The 20,939-nt window shown below is 34.5% G+C and overlaps 1 protein-coding gene across 1 annotated transcript in view; it reads right to left on the bottom strand.

The window, feature by feature from the left end:
- Positions 1–20,939, bottom strand: part of LRRK2 (leucine rich repeat kinase 2) — a gene marked incomplete at both ends in the record, with an annotated part of 152,938 nt that overhangs the window by 44,846 nt on the left and 87,153 nt on the right. Inside the window, 9 exons of the mRNA XM_082849938.1 lie at positions 679–866; positions 7,297–7,385; positions 8,430–8,631; positions 11,970–12,188; positions 13,531–13,658; positions 14,063–14,292; positions 16,820–17,001; positions 18,100–18,286; positions 20,580–20,673. Of these exons, the coding sequence (XP_082706064.1) occupies positions 679–866; positions 7,297–7,385; positions 8,430–8,631; positions 11,970–12,188; positions 13,531–13,658; positions 14,063–14,292; positions 16,820–17,001; positions 18,100–18,286; positions 20,580–20,673 (1,519 nt within the window). The remainder of the gene's footprint in view (positions 1–678; positions 867–7,296; positions 7,386–8,429; positions 8,632–11,969; positions 12,189–13,530; positions 13,659–14,062; positions 14,293–16,819; positions 17,002–18,099; positions 18,287–20,579; positions 20,674–20,939) is intronic.

Here is a 20,939-nt window from a genome sequence, read left to right as displayed (position 1 = left end):
TTTTTCAATAATCTTATTTATACTATAAATAAATTATTACAGTTCGTTATGCATAGACGAGTAAAGGGATTATGTAAAACTTGAAAAAAATTCATGTCCTAGAAAAGAGTTATATCTATTTTTAGAATTAGTTACCATCCATCAACCAATGCAATTTGCACTTTTCAATGTCATATTACTTTATAACATTTCCCAGGTGCTTATAAAGCAGTAAGAATTTCTACAGTACAGGGCTATAACTTAGGCCTCCATTGTGTTGCCCATACCTCTGAAAATTCACAGCCATAAATTATTTTAAGACTATGTTGAAAACTCATTATATCCCCAGAATCTGCGTAATAACTCTTCCAGTACCATGTAAGGACACACACACACACACACACACACACACACACACGCACACACACAGAGACTTATCTCCACTATTAATCTTTATTAAATAAATTAGGCAGTGCTAAATCAAATAGTAATTATATACATAAAATCAGTCATTTACTGTATCTTTAAATGTCAAATTTAGTGTTTTCATTAAAAGAAAATGTTATACTTCAGTACAAAGTTTACACAAGAAGAAAAAAGTTAGTACATTTATCACAGACCAAAGTTACTTTGACTACTAAAACAATATAATATATGGTGAATTTCCATAGGGTAATAAAATTTTAAGTTTTGGCTTACCTGCTTGGAACCAGCAAATATTCTTCTCCTGTTGGCAAGGCAATCTGGAATTTTTCTAAGAGTTTAAAGTACTGTGACATGTAGTTCTTTGGAAATCTCTTTTTCTTTGAAAGAAATTTTTCCACATCTCTACGTGAAATAATTCCCTTAGGATGTTTTGGACAGCCCTCCACTTTCACTGTCAAAATCTGAAAGATTTAAACTTATACATAATCACTAAAATTTATTTTCTGGAAAGTTTTGAATTTAAAACATTTCCTGTGCTCAGTAAAAATGATTAAAACAATTTTAATGTTGTCAAGTACAACACAGGACCTAATTTCTCTAGCTAGCAGCCAGGTAGCCTAGAAGCCCAGTGGGGCATGTACTCCCTACACACACAAAAAAAATTTTATTAAATTAAGGGAGTTAATTCAGATCAGAAATTCTGGAGATCCTCTGAAACCAATGAACCACAAGCCTTCCCCAACTCCAATTAACACATCAATCCAGTACCCCACATCCTTGTTACAGTCTCATCAATAGTATATTCCTTGGGAAATTATCTTCCAGACTGTGTTACCACTACAGGTTTGCAATAGAAATGTTACTTTACATTTATATAATAGGAGATGGTTTCCATCAGCGAGAAGAGAGGTAGCTTAGCACATTTCAGTGATTCTCAAACAAAGTAAGTAACCCCTGAATTTCACTGGACTCCACTCAGTCTGGATCAGTAGGTCTGAGATGAGGCTTGAGAATCTGCTTTTTTAACAAGAAACTGATGATTCTAATGTGGAGATCATACTTTGAGCTTCGATCATCATCATAACAATTAAAAATACAAGTTCAGAAGAACTCAGGTTCAAATCCAGGCTCTACTGCCAATTGTGTGACCTTGGGAAAGATATTTAATTTCTTTACCCACAGTTTCCTTCTCTGTAACATAAGATAATAAAAGTGACTGTCTCTTAGATTGCCATGAGAACAAAATAAGATACACATAAAACATGCAAAATACATACAACAATTTTTAGCAAATAGCAAGCCCTCAAATGTTAGCCATTATCTACATATTCCTATTCATTTTACTTGGCCAAATCAATTTTCAAAAGAGATTTGTGCTTAATTTTCTTTAGTAGATCTATAATGTTTAAGGGATACTTAAATAGGAACAAACATTATTTACATTATCATGTAGCTGGGTAAAATACTGGACTGTAAAATCCGTAGGCCCGAGGACTTGTCTCACTCAACATTATGTTTCTATTTTGTACGTATACCGTCATTGAATCAATGAATACATGACTGATTGAACATAATGATATCTAATGCAATGTATAATGGGTCATTAAATAATAAAAACTATAATTTGGGACTTCCTCCATATTGTATAGTTTATAGCCCAAACTGCTCTTACACTTTAGGTAGTGAAGAAAACTGCTGTTTTAGTGTTTTTAAAGTTGCTAAGACCTGTCTGACAAACTCACTCTCTACCCCCAGCCATACTTTATATTTTCTTTGTAGCATTCTGTACCACCTAACATGTTAAGGATCCATGTTTTGGTTATTTCCTCCCATTTGAACGTCAACTCCATGAATGCAGGAAACTTGTTTTGTCTACTGCTATCGCCCCAGCACCAGAACAATATCTGAAACATCATTAGGTGCTGAATAAATACTGCTGAATTCGTGAACTGGGGGAAAATAAAGTTTGGAGCATTTTATCCTAGGGTTAGGTTCATAGGCACTGGAGTCAAACCACTTGGTTTGAAATCATAACTCTAATTCTCCCTGAATATGGAGTCAAACCACTTGGTTTGAAATCGTAACTCTAATTCTCCCTGAATATGTAACTTTGGATAAATTATTTAACCTCTCTGTCCATCAATTTCTTCATCTTCAAGAATGGGCACTAATAAAGTACCATTTAAAAGAGTTGTTCTGAGAATTAAATGAGATAATCTTTGAAAAGCATATAAGTAACCTCTCATATGTCAGACATTATTGTATACTTATTCTAATTTATTTTACTTAGACAAACTGATTTTATTTTATTTTATTTACTTTTTTTTTTTGCAGACAGGAAAACCTTTTATTTTAAACCATAAATAGCAGGTGGCCACAACTATCCATGTTTCATTAAAATCACATAAAACCTAGGTACAAAAGCACCACTGATTATTGCTCTAGAAGAACTGCATGAAAAAATTCAAATACACAGTAAAAACACCACAGTATGCACAGGACTAAATTTTTAAAGCAAGTGCATGGAATGGTGAATCAATTTTACAGACAGCTTCCTATACTAAATTGGTATTTATTTTACTCAAGGATGATGGGAATCTCAAAAAATCATGACTATGAGAAGGTAAAATGTCCATCCTTATATATTTTTGTATGCCAACTAGTAGAGTCCTAAAAAATTAGCATTTACAAAATACTCGGTAAAAATAGCTTTTAAAAGTTGTCCAAAGAGGTACATAAAATCAACCCCAATTTTCATGACAAATCATTCTCTTTCGTTTACAGATTCAGTTTTCTGTGCCTTCCTTTCCAGCTTCTTGCTTTTCCTCCTTCTTCCCTTTAGCACCTTTTTTAACCTTTGTTGCCAGTTCTTTCTCAGTAGGGCTCATGTGAGGATCTATGCACAGGATAAGGGCCTTAGCAGATGTTTTTCTTGGTTTAGGTTCAGGTTCTGGGGCAGCAGCTTTCGCTGACAACCTGGCAGACCATCTGGTGGGCTCCTGTTTAGTTACTTTGGATCCATCCTTGCCCTCTGGATTCTCTGGAGACTTTCTCTTCGGCATAATGACTACGTTGGTGCAGCTAAAAAGTAAAGCAACGGGCTGGAACTGCTGGCACCGCCGCTGGATGCTGCCCCTGCCGCAGCTGTTCACGCGCAGGGCTCGGCGTAGCACGGCCTCCGACAAACTGATTTTAAAATATAAGTTTGTGCTTGATTCTTTTAGTAGATCTATGCTGCGCTACCACTATCTGTAGCAGATAGTTTCCAAAGATGGACACATTAATTTTTTCTCTCTCTACATGTGGGCTGCTTAATCCTTCAAGATATAGAATCCATCCATTTCCCTGAACAAGACTTGTGGTTGCTCTGCTCACTAGAATGTGGCAGACCTGACATTTTACCAGTTCTGGGCCTGGCCTTTAAGAGGTCTAGGCATATATGAGAGACCACATGGAGGAGCACCAACACACCAAAAACGTGAGTGTAGCCTTCTTGGACTCTCCAGCCCAACTCAATGAGGAAGCCAAGCGAACGACCCCTGTCAATGCCATGTGGAGCAGAACCACTTGGCTGAACCCAGTCAACCCACAGAACAGTGAGAAACAATAAGCTGTTGATGTTTTACTCCAAGTTTACTTGTGTACGCTAGGTTTTGGGGTATTTTGTTATATAGCAATAAAAAACTGAAACCTTATCTTAATTTTATCACCTTTGAAAGACCTCTTATTATTCCTTCAGCCTGGTAACTTCTAAGGCTAACTTATGCCCTTGTGCAAGGAAAGAAAATTTTCCAAATTTCTCACACAATTTTTTATCAAGATTAAATTGCCATGCAAGTTTTATAATACTCTACCAGTAAGTCCCTTTCATATCTCTTTTATCATATAGTTAAATGAGTTTTGCAAATTTCTGTGTGTTGATGAAAACTTTAATAAGTTTAGTGACCTAACAGCTCTGGGCACAAAGAGGGTGGCTGGGCTCATTAGAGCTTCTACACCATGAAATTATTTCTTCCCTTGTCTTGATGACTCACTTGGAGGTGAATAACCCTATTTATTTTTGCTGGTTTGGTGTCAGGCAGATCATTCTGTCTTCACGTGATTACTTATGGCTTTCATTCTCTTTAAACCTTAATAAAAATGACATATTTCAGTATATCGCATAAATAAAAATGATGGCATTTATCTTTCACATTAAGAAATTTTACTGACCCTTTAGATCTATCTTTCAAAATAACTTGAGCTGTTCAAATTCTTGACTTAATTTTCAATTAAATTAACATGTTTATAGTATAACTAATAGTATAACTATGCTAATGAGAACTTTCATGGAGTTTCAACTTAATTACTCCATAGTATCTTCAGGGATTTTATTGCATCATGATGGAAATTTGCTTCTGTTAAAAGATAGTGATTCTGGGCCTCCCTGGTGGCACAGTGGTTGAGAGTCCGCCTGCCGATGCAGGGGACACGGGTTCGTGCCCCGGTCCAGGAGGATCCCACATGCCGCAGAGCGGCTGGGCCCGTGAGCCATGGCCGCTGGGCCTGCGCGTCCGGAGCCTGTGCTCCGCAACGGGAGAGGCCGCAATTGTGAGAGGCCCGCGTACCGTTAAAAAAAAAAAAAAAGATAGTGATTCTGATGGAAACCACTTTGTTATTCTATTGAATAAGATGTACCCACTCTAATATTATCCACATGTGTGCAACTTTAAATAGTCCCAATTTACATGGAAACACATCACTTTTTGGTGCAACTTTAGCCTTTTCTTGACTATACAGAGTTCAGTTATTTTCTGATACAGGTGCCACCTAACAACAAATCTTCAGGGTATAATTAAAACTCCCTTTTCTACACAGAGTGCATATAACTACACATATTGTTTTATTTAGCTCCATACCTGGCACACTTTCCAAAACTACATGAATACATCTTTACAGTTTTGAAGATTTTTTTTCATTTCCTGAGATCATAAGTCTTTAATTACCAAATAGGTCAAATATAAACTTTTGCTAAAACTTACTATTCACTTATACTGAACTAGGGAGGCAATGTAGAAGATAATATTGTTATTATCCTTATTTTACAAGTGAAGAAACAAAAGCTTAAAACATTAAGAAATGTCAAAGTGAGTAAGGATTTAGGAGAGATCTGAACGCAGGTCATGCTGACTCTAGAGCTTGTGCTCTTGACCACTATACCTTCCTGGCTCCATTCTCATTAGGTAGATGAGTAAAATCACACTTTCCATGGCATATGTGCAGAAGGATGAAAATCTACTTTAAAAATATCTGCCAGACGGGCTTCCCTGGTGGTGCAGTGGTTGAGAGTCCGCCTGCCGATGCAGGGGATGCAGGTTCGTGCCCCAGTCCGGGAGGATCCCACATGCCGCGGAGCGGCTGGGCCCGTGAGCCATGGCCGCTGAGCCTGCGCGTCCGGAGCCTGTGCTCCGCAACAGGATAGGCCACAACAGTGAGAGGCCCGCATACCACAAAAAATAATAATAATAATAAAAACTGCCAGAATAGTAATAACTGTCCCATTACAATTAATTGCCAATTGCAACGTTTCAATACATTCCCAAGTTCTGTGGTATAGGATTTAGCCACAAATGAATTCCCTCTTTAAAATATCTTTCTTATTCTTCCTTAGATGAAATTTAGGAACTATTATTCAAGATTACCTGAGGGAATTTAATTAACATTATAGTTGATTAGAAGAGAGCTTTCTGGGGCTTCCCTGGTGGCGCAGTGGTTGAGAGTCCGCCTACCGAAGTAGGGGACGTGGGTTCGTGCCCCGGTCCGGGAAGATCCCACATGCCGCAGAGCGGCTGGGCCTGTGAGCCATGGCCGCTGAGCCTGCGTGTCCAGAGCCTGTGCTCCACAACGGGAGAGGCCACAACAGTGGGAGGCCCACATATCTCAAAAAAAAAAAAAAAGAAGAGAGATTTCTAACATAAAAAAATACAATCATTTTAGTGACTCAAAAAATTATACTCATAAACAAAATAGCCACCAGTGAGTGCACATGCTGGAGACGCCCTCCCCAGGCTCACTTCAATTCATGATTCATCCAGATGCAGTTGTTCTCACCCAGGGTGATTTTGTGCATCCTAAAATATTTGGCAATGTCTGGGCACATTTTTGCTTGTCATACTGGGAAGGTACTACTGGCATCTAGAGGGTAGAGGCCAAAGATGCTGCTATCATCCTACAATGTACAACAAAGAATTATCTGGCCCAAAATGTCAATAGTGCTGACACTGAGGAACCCTGAGCTAGTGTGTTCTGTTTGAATGGTTTTCTGTGGCAAATCTATAGAGGTGGATTATGATAGCTAATTAATATAAACTCATTGGTAACTGTTATTGGGAGAAGAAATAATTTTCCATATGAAATATAAATAGAGAAAAGACAGTCATAACCACCACTATTCAAAATTTTTTAAATTGTAAGCATTTAGACCTTACATTCCACTGAAGAGTCAAAATTTTCCTCCATGTTGTCTAGACTGAGGTTTCAGAGGCTCATCAACCCAATTTTCGTATATGTACTTATCCCAAAGATTTTCACAAAGCTTTCATTCAATTGACTATATCAATAACCAAACCAAAGCTATCATCAGGATCTAGAAAAGTACTACGGAACAGAGCAGTACAAACACCTGTCTGTGACTTGAAAACAAAGACATTAAAGTAAATTCTAAGATGCCTTCTCTTCTTTCATGAAGTTCTTCTTTATGCAGTCTTCTACACAAATTGTTCTACAGTTTTCTACATTCACAGTAGTTTCTACCTTAACTGAACACAAACTCTATAAAACTCAATGTTCTAGGTGTCACTTGTAGTTTTCTTCAATCATTACTCCCATGCCACAAAAATATAATATACCAACCTGGGCCATGACTTTACAAAGCCACTTGGGTTCCACAAAATATAAGTCACTTAACTGCAAGGCTGGGTCTTGAAAATGAAGGAGGACCCCTGGAGTAAAAATCAAGAATGAAACATGGAATTTAGAATATGCAAATATCAAGGGGCTTTAGAGAGAATCTAGTCCAACCTCCTCATTTTACAGATGAGTAAACTTCAGTGGCAGAGCTGAGACCCGAGCCCAGGCAACCCAGCTCCCAAGCCCTGAAATCCAAATGTTATTTTAAAAAGTTATCTTTTGAACTATATAAAATGATCATATTTAAGCATATTTAAGACAAAGCCATACATTGAAGAGCATGTATTTAGAAATAAATAGAAATTCATAAATATTTTTGGCTTTCTAATTACATACTACAAAGACACATCTTATTTTCGAATACAGGTAAGAAACACAAAATATCAAAGGAAGCTACTGGTTTAAGAACAATGAGGAAATGAATGGATCAGATTTAATCCACATGAAGATTATTTTTCATACAGCAGAATCTGGGATCAAAAGCAACTTCCCAACCACTTATCCGAGCACTACAAATCAACTCACACATTTCTAGCAAGGTTATATTGATCAAATACACAATTAGCACCAAAGTCTGTTCAAGAGTTTTCATCTGTGAGGTCATGCTGACAACATGTTATGCAACAGAGCAAGATCTGCCACTCAGTAGCTGCATCATCTCAGGCAACCATTGATTCTCCAAGTGCCAAGTTAAACCATCCCAATAATAATTCTTCTTTTCAGTGTAGAAATAGCCTCCACATAGGGTCTCACAGGTCCTGAATAGTACAGTCAAGTTCTACAACCCATGTTTTAACTCCTGCTCAGAGACCTTTTCCACTACTGCCCTTAGATAATTTCTAAATTTTTCTCTTATGACATAATACATGATTCAACATCAATGCTCATGATGATCTTTCAAAAAGAAAAACAAATCAGTTACCTATTAAAGAATTTTGTCAATATTCTGTTAAATTTTTAAATGTTCTATTTTTAAATTTTTAAAATTTTAAATTTTTAAAAGTTCTATACAAGGTTCAGGTGCATTTTCACAAATTACTACAGCAGAGCTTTCAAAGAATATGCAATAAACAAACCTGATTCATTTAGGAAGTGAACTGCATGAGGAAGCTCATTTTCATCTAACTGCAGCTGATGTTCTTTCACAAGTTGTAATAATCGTTTCTGGTCAATTACAGGAAATTCAACTGGCACATTTTTACGCTCTGATAAAATGATTTTCTCAAGTTCTACATAGCAGTCTGGAATCAGCTGCCCAACAACAGGCTGATCTCGGATCTATGAAATTACAAATGACAAGCTGTAAAAATCCATTTTATTCATCGATTTGTCATGTGGGTGGTAAATTCTATGCTAATCATTCAGAACTGTATTTTTTTAATAAAATCAAAATGTAATGTAAAACCAATTAAATTGTGAAGAATAAATAAGATGATCTTAAAATAAGAAAAAATATGAACACAGAAGCCAATTTGGAAAGAACTATCAAATAATATTACATGGAAATATTTAGCTAGCTATTCAGAAAATCCATGGCAAAATCCAAGATAAATCATTGACTGTAAATAAAGGACTTTCTGTTTTCTAAGACATTAAACTTACATGCAATAGATATTCTAGCGTAAGAAGTCAGCAAGTATTGTAAGAGCGTTTGAACCTTATTTATTAGATGAAAATGTGATCCACAACCCAAGGTAAAACTAAATTTTGTTCTTGTTATTTGCAAAATGTTGTATTAATGGAATGTACATATCAACAGTGAAATCTGGAGACAAGACATAAAATTTCCTCACCCAAGCTATGCTTTTTCATGGAAACTTGAACTTGGAAAAATAAGAAATCATCTAAACCCCAATGATTCTGATATGAGAGGATGATCTGGGGTCTGTTACACTTAGAATCTAACAACTGTCTAATAATCAAGAGACACATAAAATAAAATTTTAAAAGAATGACCTTAAAGTGATAGTTTCTATAATTATCTTTTCCAAACTTTTTTCTTAAAAATCTAATTTTAAATAGAAATGCAACCCTAACAATAGTAACTAAAATACCTTTGAGAACCACCAGGTGGCACACTCTCCCCATTTCTCAACCCATGAATATATTCTTGTATATTCTTTTTACCTGACAATAACTAACATAATTTCTACTTGAATTCTTCAACTTATTACAAATAGAAATTGGGTTTTATTACACACATGCACACACACACTTTAACTTGCTCTTTCTACTTTTAACTAGAATCTTAAGGAACTTGATTTACAGCAACTGTAACCATTACTTTCATATTTACCTCCAAACATTCAAGATTGTTTCAATGCACGCTTTGAACCAGAAAATTAAATATAATTTCACTAACCTGCACTTTTCATATTCTCTCTCTTCATCATTTATAAATTAAGATAAAAAAGAAATTCATACTGAAATTTATGTTTTAACCCAAGAAGGGAAACCTACATATAAAAGTAAACAAGAGTTCTCACAGAAAGCAATCAAGTAACAAAAGGATGAACTTTACAGGGCTGGATTACAGGGCCAGCAAAGGATCCCACTCTGCTGAGGGGCTGGACAAGATTGAGAGGGATATGGTTGGCACTGAATTCTGTTTTGTCCTCCTTGTTTTAAGCTTTATTATCAGGTCACCAACAGCCAAAAACAAAAAAACTTTTATTCTGAAGTCTGCACAGACACATGTTAATAAGGGTGAGACAGGGAAAGATTAGAAAAGAGCCAAGATAAAAGGAAAAGATGAAAAACAGATGAAAGGGCAAACAAAAAAAGATTTCTAGTAGATTAAAAGCTGTTGTTTGAATACAGGTTGAAGCACCTCAGGGAGGAAAGAATATTCAAGTTCTGGCAGGTTTATTGTTTTGGGGTCATCTGAGTCACTATTCTGCAAAGCAATCAAACAGATTTTCAAACCAATATGCCAGAATGACATATCCATTAGCAATAGATACCTTTCTTCAAATAATACTGCCATTTCTCAAAGCATTTGTTTTACTTCCTTATCTGGTATTGCCTTCAGAGTTCATGTACAAGTGCAGAAAGAAAATTGGTCTCATTGATTGATAGTGATAAATTGTTATTAGCCTAAAGCAATACCAGTCCAGCTTGATGAACCACCTTATCCAGACTTTGCTTCAACTAAATTCAGACTTTCTCAAAACAAACTCATCCTCCAAGAAGTCTTTTTTAAAATATGATAAATGCTCTGATACCAATGATAAAAAGAGAAGATATTAAAATATTATAAATAACAACAAAGTTCTGTAAGCACAGGTATAGTCTCAAAAGAAAACTCCCTGGGTAAAGAGAATATTTAATTGAATATATTAATTTTGCATATTTGTTTCTTAAAAGTCATATTACTCTTTAGTCATATGTCCCACAAAAAAAGTAAGAAAATCTACAAATAAATGATATTTCATTCTTCTTATATAAAATGTCACTGATCCACCATCTGTAAAAGCTTTTAGTGACTGGGATAAATGAAAAGATACAAATGTGCAAATTCTCTCCCTGGGCACCACAAAGACCAGTTTATAAATGGCTCATTAGGTTTTGGATAGGAACATAATCTGTGGAAATGGAAAAGAACTAAGCTAACTAGCCAACACATTATAACCAAGGTGACCATATAATTTATCATCCAAACTGGAATGCTTCTGAGAATATAGTGGGACACAATTAATAATTATGCTGGGACTGTCCAGGCAAAACAGGACCCTTGTTATAAGCCATGGCCTTGATCATTAGTGCTAATGAGCTAAACGAACAGAGACTAACAGTGAAATTCACCATTGTGCTGTTATATTGAACTATTCAGGGTGTTTTTCAGTACAGTTCATACCATGCTGTCTGTAGAACCCAGGTAAAATTTCTTTCTCTTGCAAGTATTAATAACAAGTGTTCTCACTGTTAACCAATTTATTTGTGTTTTATGAACTCTATGAATTACATTTGTCTTACCAGAAGAAAACTTTGAAATCAAAAACATAATTCCCAAAATGAAAAAACCCAGTTTGTATGAACTAAAAATTGCTTAGACATTGATGAAAACCAAATTAGTGACCCTGATTATCAGATGAAAGAAACTTCTCCCAATCTTGAGAAAAAAATGTTTGGAAGGGAGATCACAGTGACAAGAGACATGAAGGAACAACAAAGAAAATCAAGGAGAGCATAAAATAAGAACTCGAAAAGAAAGGAGCAGATGGAAAATATAAGAAAGATAACCCCAAGACCCCAACATTCATCTTTATCCTTTGGATTCAATCACCACTACAGGAAGTTGGGAGAGAAAGGGCATCAGAAACATGTCCCCAGATTCTCTCAGGAATATTCTCTCAGCCTCTCAGATATCATCTTAGTTTCTCTCAGTATCCTCAAATTATTTTTATTCCCACTTCTATGAGTTTGAAATAAAGTATAGCATAAATAGTTTTAAAATTGAAAGTACTTTAATAATGTTAACAGCTCTGAAAAACACCCACAATTTTAAGATAGCTGCTCTCTTCTCAAGACTTTTGACATTTCTTAGCAGTTGCACAACATGAGAATTAATAAATCATATTTATCTACTACCTAAAGTCGGCAATGAACCATGTTACCTTGAAATTGAGGCTCTCATTTATGATGGTTTTCCGAAGTTTTGCCAAAGCATCGGATTCCTCAGTGGCATTTACAAAGTGGTAATCCCGTATTGCAGGAAACCCTCGTTTGTTCAAGAGCTCCTTGGTGATTTTACTGATACAGGCTTTGCGCTGCTTCTCATCAGAAACATCCAAATGTGTCCCAACAAGAATCACAGGGGACGAAGAAGCACGAGCCTATGGGGAAAGATACAAAATACTTTTGTGTTTTTTTTTTTTAAATCAAGACTGCTTACATTTCCACTGACATTCACTTTCTATGAAATTCACTTGAGTGGAAATGAGAAATCAAGACTTCTAAGAAGAAAATAACAACTTCCTTTCCTTCCTTAAACCTAAGAAAAAACTTACCCTTACGAAATTTTAAAAGTCAATTTTATGCCCCTTCTTATCCAGTTATCACTTTTCTTTCAGGTGGCCTATGTAACAGTAATAGTATATTTTTCTTTTGCTTTTTCCATGCCTTAAAATGGGTTATTCTCTAAGTGTGCTTTGGTCTTCTAAATAAAATAGTATTTAATAACCCCCAAATTATTTCAGAGTGATACAATTTGTTTTATATTTTCTCTTCCTTACCTGTAAATTCAATCTCCTTAATTCATATTAAAGTCATTCAGTGTGGAGTCTACAATGAAAAAAGTCACTAAAGCAAATATTACTGCGACTATACTATTTTCTCACTTTGGCTAGCTATAATAAAATCAAAAAAAGGAAGTTTAAAAAATTACCAAAATGACAAAACAAGCTTGATGGAGCCGAAATTTCCTGACAAATCTTTTCAAGGGCTTGCCTCACAGAAGAGCCCACTGGAGCATCATTCAAAGACCATTCACTCTTACTTTGGTCTCAATTCTAAAAAGTCATGTATATTTAAAACCATATATACATAAATTAATAGCTGACAATATGACAGCAAGGGACAAATTGGAAAAATTGCAAAATTCCAAATATACTATTAATCTGGGACCATTTAAAACTGTAAGATCTGAAGGACTTCACACTAAATTGCCTCTGAAGACAGAGTTGGTGATGCACAGATTGCTTTTTTTCACTATGGTTTATTTTAAATTAGGGAAGTTCATATTACCCTTAAGAAATAATATCAGGGAATTCCCTGGTCACCTAATGGTTAGGATTCAGGCTTTCACTGATGTGGCCCAGGTTCAATCCCTGGTCGGGGAACTGAGATCCTGCCAGCTACGTGGCACAGTCAAAAAAAAAAAAATAGAAATAATATCAAATAATATCAAAATAATATCAAAAATAGTTTAACTTATAAACTCTCAATTTTTATAGCTTAAAAGGGTTTCCAGTTTCTATAACTCTCACTAATATAGAAAACACTATTTTCATGTCACAACTTAATTACTTTCCCAACTCAAAATTTTAGTGCTTCTTTCTTTTAAAAACTTATTTGAAGAGACTATTTGAAGCACCTGTTTGCCCCAAATAAATTACCTTACATACCAAAAAAAACCCAAGAATTATTTTCTATTTTCAAATGATTAGAACAGATCACCTTTATATTGAAGAGCCAAGGCTTCATGGCATCAACTTCAGCTTGCCCTTTGCTGAGGTCATAGACAGCAAGATACAGGGCTCGTTGGGTCATAAAGTGGGGGTGAGTGCTGTAGAATTCCTCACAACCTAAATAAAGATTAAGAATTTTTTAGTCTTCCAGAAAATAGGCAAGAATTCTTCATCTTCTTCAAAAATAAAATTAAGTGATACTATCCACTATTTATCACACAAGGAAAGAGAAAAACTATAAAAAGATGATGGTTACATGGCTACACTGGCTTTTTACTAGGGACTGACAACTTTTCACATGTGTCAGCTACTTAGCTTCAGCTGGTATGTACTGGTTCCTAACATTTCCTTCCATGGCTTCTCCATTCTGGTGGCAAGGGTAGAATTAGGAGAAATAAGTGGCTTTGGAATAATTCCATAGGATCCACCAGGTCTCTTTGCAGTATTGGAAGAGAAAATTCAGTTTTTAAGTCCCTGTTTTAAAAAGATGTGTGAATAAAAAATTCTAGCAAAATAAATACCTGCAAAATCCCACACATTTAGAATGAGGTCTTTCTTCCCTTTGCCTCTTATTTGGATGGGCCAGTCTTTCACGTCTATGCCAACTGTGGCACCTTGCATCCCAAGATCTGATTTCTTGATTTTCATTAATTGCTGCAACAAGGTGGTCTTACCACTCCCGGTATTTCCCACAATCATAAGTTTCATTCGGTTATAGGGCACAGCTTTTTTTAACCGCTGTTGAAGAAACCTGGTATTTGAAAAACAAAAATAAAATAAACTGCTTAGCAGTGTACTTATGATATAGGTGAATTCTTATGCACTGAATTCTTTCAAATATCAAACTGTTCTAAAATACAGTATGCAAAACAGTGCATAGCTCATGTAACTAATAATGCATGTGTCTTTCAAGGCACTATTAATGCATATATTTTGTTAGTATGTTGGTGTAGTTGATAATGATCGGCAGCATTATCAAATATAATGATATTCTATCACCAGAAATAATCAAAATTTCAAAATATGTTTGTAATACTCATTAGAATTTTATACACACACATAATTTCTTTAAATAACACAAATAAAACCCTAAAAATTATAAAGTATAATTTTTTTTTTTTTTCAGTATGCAGGCCTCACTGTTGTGGCCTCTCCTGTTGCGGAGCACAGGCTCCAGACACGCAGGCTCAGCGGCCATGGCTCACGGGCCCAGCCGCTCCGCGGCACGTGGGACCCTTCCGGACCGGGGCACGAACCCGTGTCCCCTGCATCGGCAGGCGGACTCTCAACCACTGTGCCACCAGGGAAGCCCAAAGTATAAAATTTTACAAAGCTCATAGGATAAACAATCAAGGTAGAGTATATAAGCATACTGCTATACTAAACTTTGATAGTGAGGTCGTATTTGGTACATTATACATGTGTATACGTACATATATTCATGTATGGTATACATAATGTATATATTCATATATATCATACATGCATATACATAATGTAAATGGAAAGGGAGAACATATTGGTTAAATTATAAATTGATACATATAAATGATTATACTATCAGCAGATAATATGTTGCTGTTCCTAAGTCTTAATGCGAAAATAATTGAAACTAACTAGAAGTGCTGCAGGTGGCTAGCAATACCACCTTTAAATTAATAGTACATTTAAATGTTCTCAAAAATAAAATGGATATAGAAAGATATATTTTAACTATGTTAAAATGTTGCCACAGTTTAAAATTAGAAAAATAAACTAAATCATAAGTGAATCTTAGGCAATATTGACTGATTAGTTCTCATAACTAATAGGAATCTGTCCAACATTCTTGATGATCTGAGCAAAAAGCATCATTATTTTCTTGAATTATTTGATGCTCTAGAAAACAAGATCTGGCAGATCAGATCTTGTACCTGCTGTTATTGAAATCAGTCATTTTCTCACATACAGCTTATGTTCTGTTTTCATCACCAATAAACAAGAAAATCAATGGTCCAAATGTCTATTTATTAAGAATTCATTTTTTGTCATTCTTTAAAAAAGCAAATGAGGACTACAATTTCTAAATTACTCCAGGTCTATGTTCTCTCTAAAAATGTTAAATATGTTTAAAAATATTTAGTTATATAGTAGCTTGATAATATAGCATAACACATCGAAAACCAGTTCTACTAAATGTTTAGTAAGAATTGAATAAATTTTTATATGAACATCTTTTCCAGTTTCAGGAAGGAAAATCATGGGAAATAATTGTGTAGGGTGCGGGCTAGTCACGTTTATTTAGCATAGTTGGTGAAAAGATCTTTTTTGTTTTTTCAAATTAAATCACACTCAGGAGAACGAAAAAAACCAAATCTTTGTTCATAAAAAGAGACAAAAAGCTAAATATAAGTTAAGAAACTTTAAAGAAGAGATTTAGGTAACTGTAGTTCACTCGTAATGCAACAATTATTAATTGTATGCCAGACTCCGTGTTTGGTGCCAAGAATGAAATAGCAAGTAAATGTAGCCATGGTCCTTGACTTAGTGGACATTATAGGCAAGTCAAGGATACATTAAGAGGTGATAACTGAGCTGAAACCTGTAAGATAAATATGGATAACAGTAGTTTTGTGGAAATAAAAATAAATGATTTTACAGGTAGGTAACAATAAGAGTAATGTGCTCAAACAGTAACAATAAGACTAATGTGCTCAAAGAGTAATTAATGTGCTCAAACAGTAACAAAGAGTAGAATAAAGTTCATTATTAAAGATATTTGAAGTTCATAAAATATAAAACCAGAAACAGTGATACGTGGAAGTTTTGGTGGTTTCAAAGATGATCAAGTTGAGTAGGTTATCAGCTTCCTAAGCAAAATTGATATAATTTTATATCATTTAAGTAACTATAATGCTTTAAGATATAATAGACATACAATAACTATTTGCTATATGAAATGCAGCTTGAGAAGTTATAATACTATGCTTTATTTCTTTAGATTGTATAACTGGTAACAAGAGACCAAATAGTAATAATTTCCTTTTAGAGTCCCTTTCTACTGAAAAGCATGATAAGGAGAAGCCATTCTGTCAACCTTAACTTGGCTAGGAGGAAATGAAAAACTCTGCAGTGGCACCAAACAACCCCGTTTATTAAATAAAGGGCAAATGACAAATAAACGTTTGATGGTACTATATATTTTTTTCTTAAATTGTAACTATATATCCATCAAAGTCACAAAGAAAGGATATCTGAAACAAATTTAATAAAAACAAATGAAAATAAAATTATCTAACCTTATGATGTCTTTGGCTTTACATCCTATGTGTTTAAAATCAAAATTAAGATGCAGTTCATCCAAAGGAAGATCCCATATTTTGCTTAATTTCCCCATTTCATTGGGAAAGGATCTCAGCTCCAAGTTGTAACTAACATCAAGAGATGTCAGATTTTCAAGACAGCCAATCTCAGGAGGAATCTTAATGAAATAAAAGAGGGCAAATCCTGTTGGTGGGAAGAAAGAAATGTGTGCTGCCAAAACACAAGATGCTAATATGAAACAAGAGAGGCTCAGAGATCCCACCAGCACCTTGCACAGCCTCTCAACGGAGTTCTAAAACTTTCCAAAGGTTTGTCATAGTTTTCATTATAAATGTTTGAAAACATACATATAAAGGACTTACTCCAATCTATGTCATTTATTTATAATCTTTAAAAACCCATTCTGTCTCCTTAACATATTTCATCACTTCACAACACTAAAAGTAAAGAAGTTCTTTTTATGTATCCAAAACCAATCATCTGTGGCTTCAGTCTATTCCCTCACACTGTGTTTTTCAGTAAAACTAAACATCTAATCATCACAGACGTATGTACAACTTACTGTTCTTAAAATACAACTAAATGTTTATACCTTAAGTGGCATAAATATTGGAATTTCTTTCTGTTCCAAATTTTTAAGCAATATTCATTACTTCTATAATAGCAAACATTAATTTGCTGCAAAAAAAGTCAGGTATTCCAAAATATTCAGAGTTATTCTGAACCTCATGGTTTCAGACACTTTACTGTTTTTTTGGCTTTTATAGGCAACAGACTTGAACCTAGCAAAAAAAAAAAAAAATTTTCTGGGACGAATGGATAATAAATTTCAGATTTATAACAGAGACCTGTCCATTTGGGTGAATGCAGAAATTTAAGAATGTGGAAAAGAATGTCAGCTGAAAAACACAGGCTATATATGGCCCGGAGACAACTTGAGAAATACAGCGTGTCTGAGAGTCTGTTAACAGATTAGCGATTTTGTGATAAATTGTCACACTTAAAGCATTACACACATTCATAATTAAATATATATATATAAATATTCAAAATAAAATAGAGCACAAAAAGTGATTTTTTAAGGAAATTAAGCATTGTTAATATACCCATTTACCTCAGGGTAGGATTAGATCTTATTCAAAAAGTAAGCAATATCAAATAACAGATTTTGAAATGATCATTTGTGATAATGCAAATTATAAAAGCATATTTTCAAACTGGAAATAATTCTAAACAAATAAAGATGACCTCTTACCTCTTTCAGTTTATTATGAGAAAGATGTAGTTTCTCTACTCTAGACCATGCACATGCTTTTTCACTCAAGTCCAAGATACTGATCTGATTATGACTAAACAAGAGTTCCCTTAAGTTCAAAGATCTCCAGTGCACAGGACCTGGTAGATATTGAATATCATTGTTGCTCATATCTAAGGACCGCAGGCTGAAACAATACAATGTCCAGATAAAAATCAAATGAGTGTTTCCAAAATACATGAAATAACATCACAAGTAATTTTCACCAGAGTGAGAATAAGGTATAACTTTAAAACTAACATTATTTATATATGAGTACATACGTGTTTTTTTGTGTACATAAAGATATATACAGGCTAGAAAAAAAAGGCATGTCTCAACAGGAACATTTTAAAAAGGACCAATAAAAACAAAATTGAGGCCTAATTTCCCTACTTCAGAAACATAAAAATGTCAACCATAAGGAAAGACCAAGTGTTTTACAAACACTTATGATGCATGAGAAATCATAATTAACAAAGGCAAAACCAGTCATTAAGATTCCTGCCTTCTATACAAGATTTACAAGTATGTAGCCTCCATTTCTCTGTTCAATTTCACTCATACCTGGAGGGATTCTTCAGAGGTTGGGTCCTTAAGTTTACTATCATTTTTAGCAGCCAGCCTCAGTGTGAAAAATATCGTAACATTGAGCATGATGTCTTGTATACAGCAGGCCCTCAATGTAAATTTGTTGCTTTCAGGCAGGAATAGCTACCCAAAATTTGCAGGAAATAGCAGAAAAACACATGTCACATGTAAATGTCCATGTGTAGGAAGAATAAAGATAGTCAACAATTGTGGTATATTTGACTATGTAAAAGGTTGCCTGGACTTTTACTACTGTATACTGATCCCTTTCATCCAGCATATTTGAAGTATTATGAATTAATTCTAAGCTCAAATAGCTGTACTGCCTGCTAGACCAAGATTCAGATCTGCAGAGCAACATTATTGCTCTAATTTTTAAATGATCTAGATTTTGCCCTAGTTACCTTATAAAAATGTTGAAAACAAGAAAATTAATTTGACTATATTAAAGATAAGACATGTATGTCTAACAAACAATGCAACTGAGACAAAGTTGAGAATCGTCAGGTTGTTCAAAGGCAGTGTCTCTTAGCTTTTAGACTAAGCTTGGAGACTGAAGCTGGCCAACCACACGCTCATTTGTGAAACAAAAGAATAAATTTAAAAAATACATATAAAACACTAAAATGTATACCTGAAGATGGTGTCTAAAGGTATAGTGTAATTAGGGACTGCATAATATTTTTAGTTCTCTGGGAAGAAAGCTTTCTTATGACATGCATCTTCTAATAAGGTTTTTTTTTTTTTTTTTGCGGTACGCGGGCCTCTCACTGTTGTGGCCTCTCCCGTTGCGGAGCACAGGCTCCGAACGCGCAGGCTCCGCGGCATGTGGGATCTTCCCAGACCGGGGCACGAACCCTGCATCGGCAGGCGGACTCTCAACCACTGCGCCACCAGGGAAGGCCTCTAATGAGCTTTTATAAATAGGTGGCTTCCAAACACATTTTCAAGAATAAATTATGTTTAAAATATAGGACCGCCCACCTGTATTCTATAGATGCCTGTATGTCAGAATTAAGAGTCTGAAATCAAACCATCAGTGTTTAAGAACTGTGACTTTGGGCAAGTTACTTTCTCTCTCTTATGAAATAGAGTTCTCATTATAAAGTGGAGATGATAACAGTAAGTATTTCATAGGATTATTAGGAAGATTAAAAAGATGATCCACTGTTAAGCAGTAAACTACAGTGTCTGACACATTCTAAACCTAGACTTAAATTAACTATTATTCATCTGTCTCACACCTTCCATGGCTAAATTATAACTAAGTATTATTTGCCTGTATATGTATATATTTGCACATGTACCTTGATGGATTTTATTTATAATAAATAACACTACTAGAATAGTTATTTAAGATTACAACACATTTGAAATCTAATTAATGCCTGGATTTTAATAGGAAGCTTTTATTTTTAATGAAATTAACCAAAAATATCCCCAAATACTTGGAACGACATAAATTATCCTATTCTTCACCAAAAATGTCACTCGAACATAACAAGTATAATTTCAAAGTTAATAGTGTTTTAGCAACATAATCCCCAAAGCAAGTGAAATTTTAAAAGTTAAAGTGATAGTACAATCTCATTTGATTATAATAATGCAACAATTAATTACTCTTAAATTGTTTCTACACAACAGCACATTAAATTAATATAAAAGTTGAAAAGTCCAAATAACAATTCACATCTTTTGTCTAATATTAAAAGTCAAACATTCATAGATTTTAAAAAATTAAGTTTAGTAGGTTTAGAAATCAATTACATTTATATGTCTAAGTTAAAACCATATTTCTGAAGGTTCTGTTCCACCTCATGTGGTTTTTAAAGTTAAAATAATAAACTTACTGTGGAAGATTTAAAATTGCTTCTGGAACACATGTAAATCTGTTTTGAGATAATTTTAGGCTTGTCATGGAAGAAGGCAAAAAAGGCATAGCAGCTAAGAGAAAATGAAAGTGAGATAATGGACATTTTAATAACTTTAACTAGATTTCCATTAGATTCTACAATAAGAGCAGCTACCAATGATCTGTCACATAATTTAATTTCCATTCTCACACTGACAATAAAATAATTCTACTTTTAAAATAAATTAATACTACCACAAAACATTAAAACAATACACCATAATTATAAGACTCTTTTAACCTGAAAGCCACAAAAGTGTCTAAGTATAAATTCATCTGTCCAACATCTGCACAAAGT

Source organism: Leucopleurus acutus, assembly GCF_964270905.1.
Source record: "Leucopleurus acutus genome assembly, chromosome: 11".
NCBI lineage: Eukaryota > Metazoa > Chordata > Mammalia > Artiodactyla > Delphinidae > Leucopleurus > Leucopleurus acutus.
This window is presented reverse-complemented; position numbering and strand designations above follow the sequence as displayed.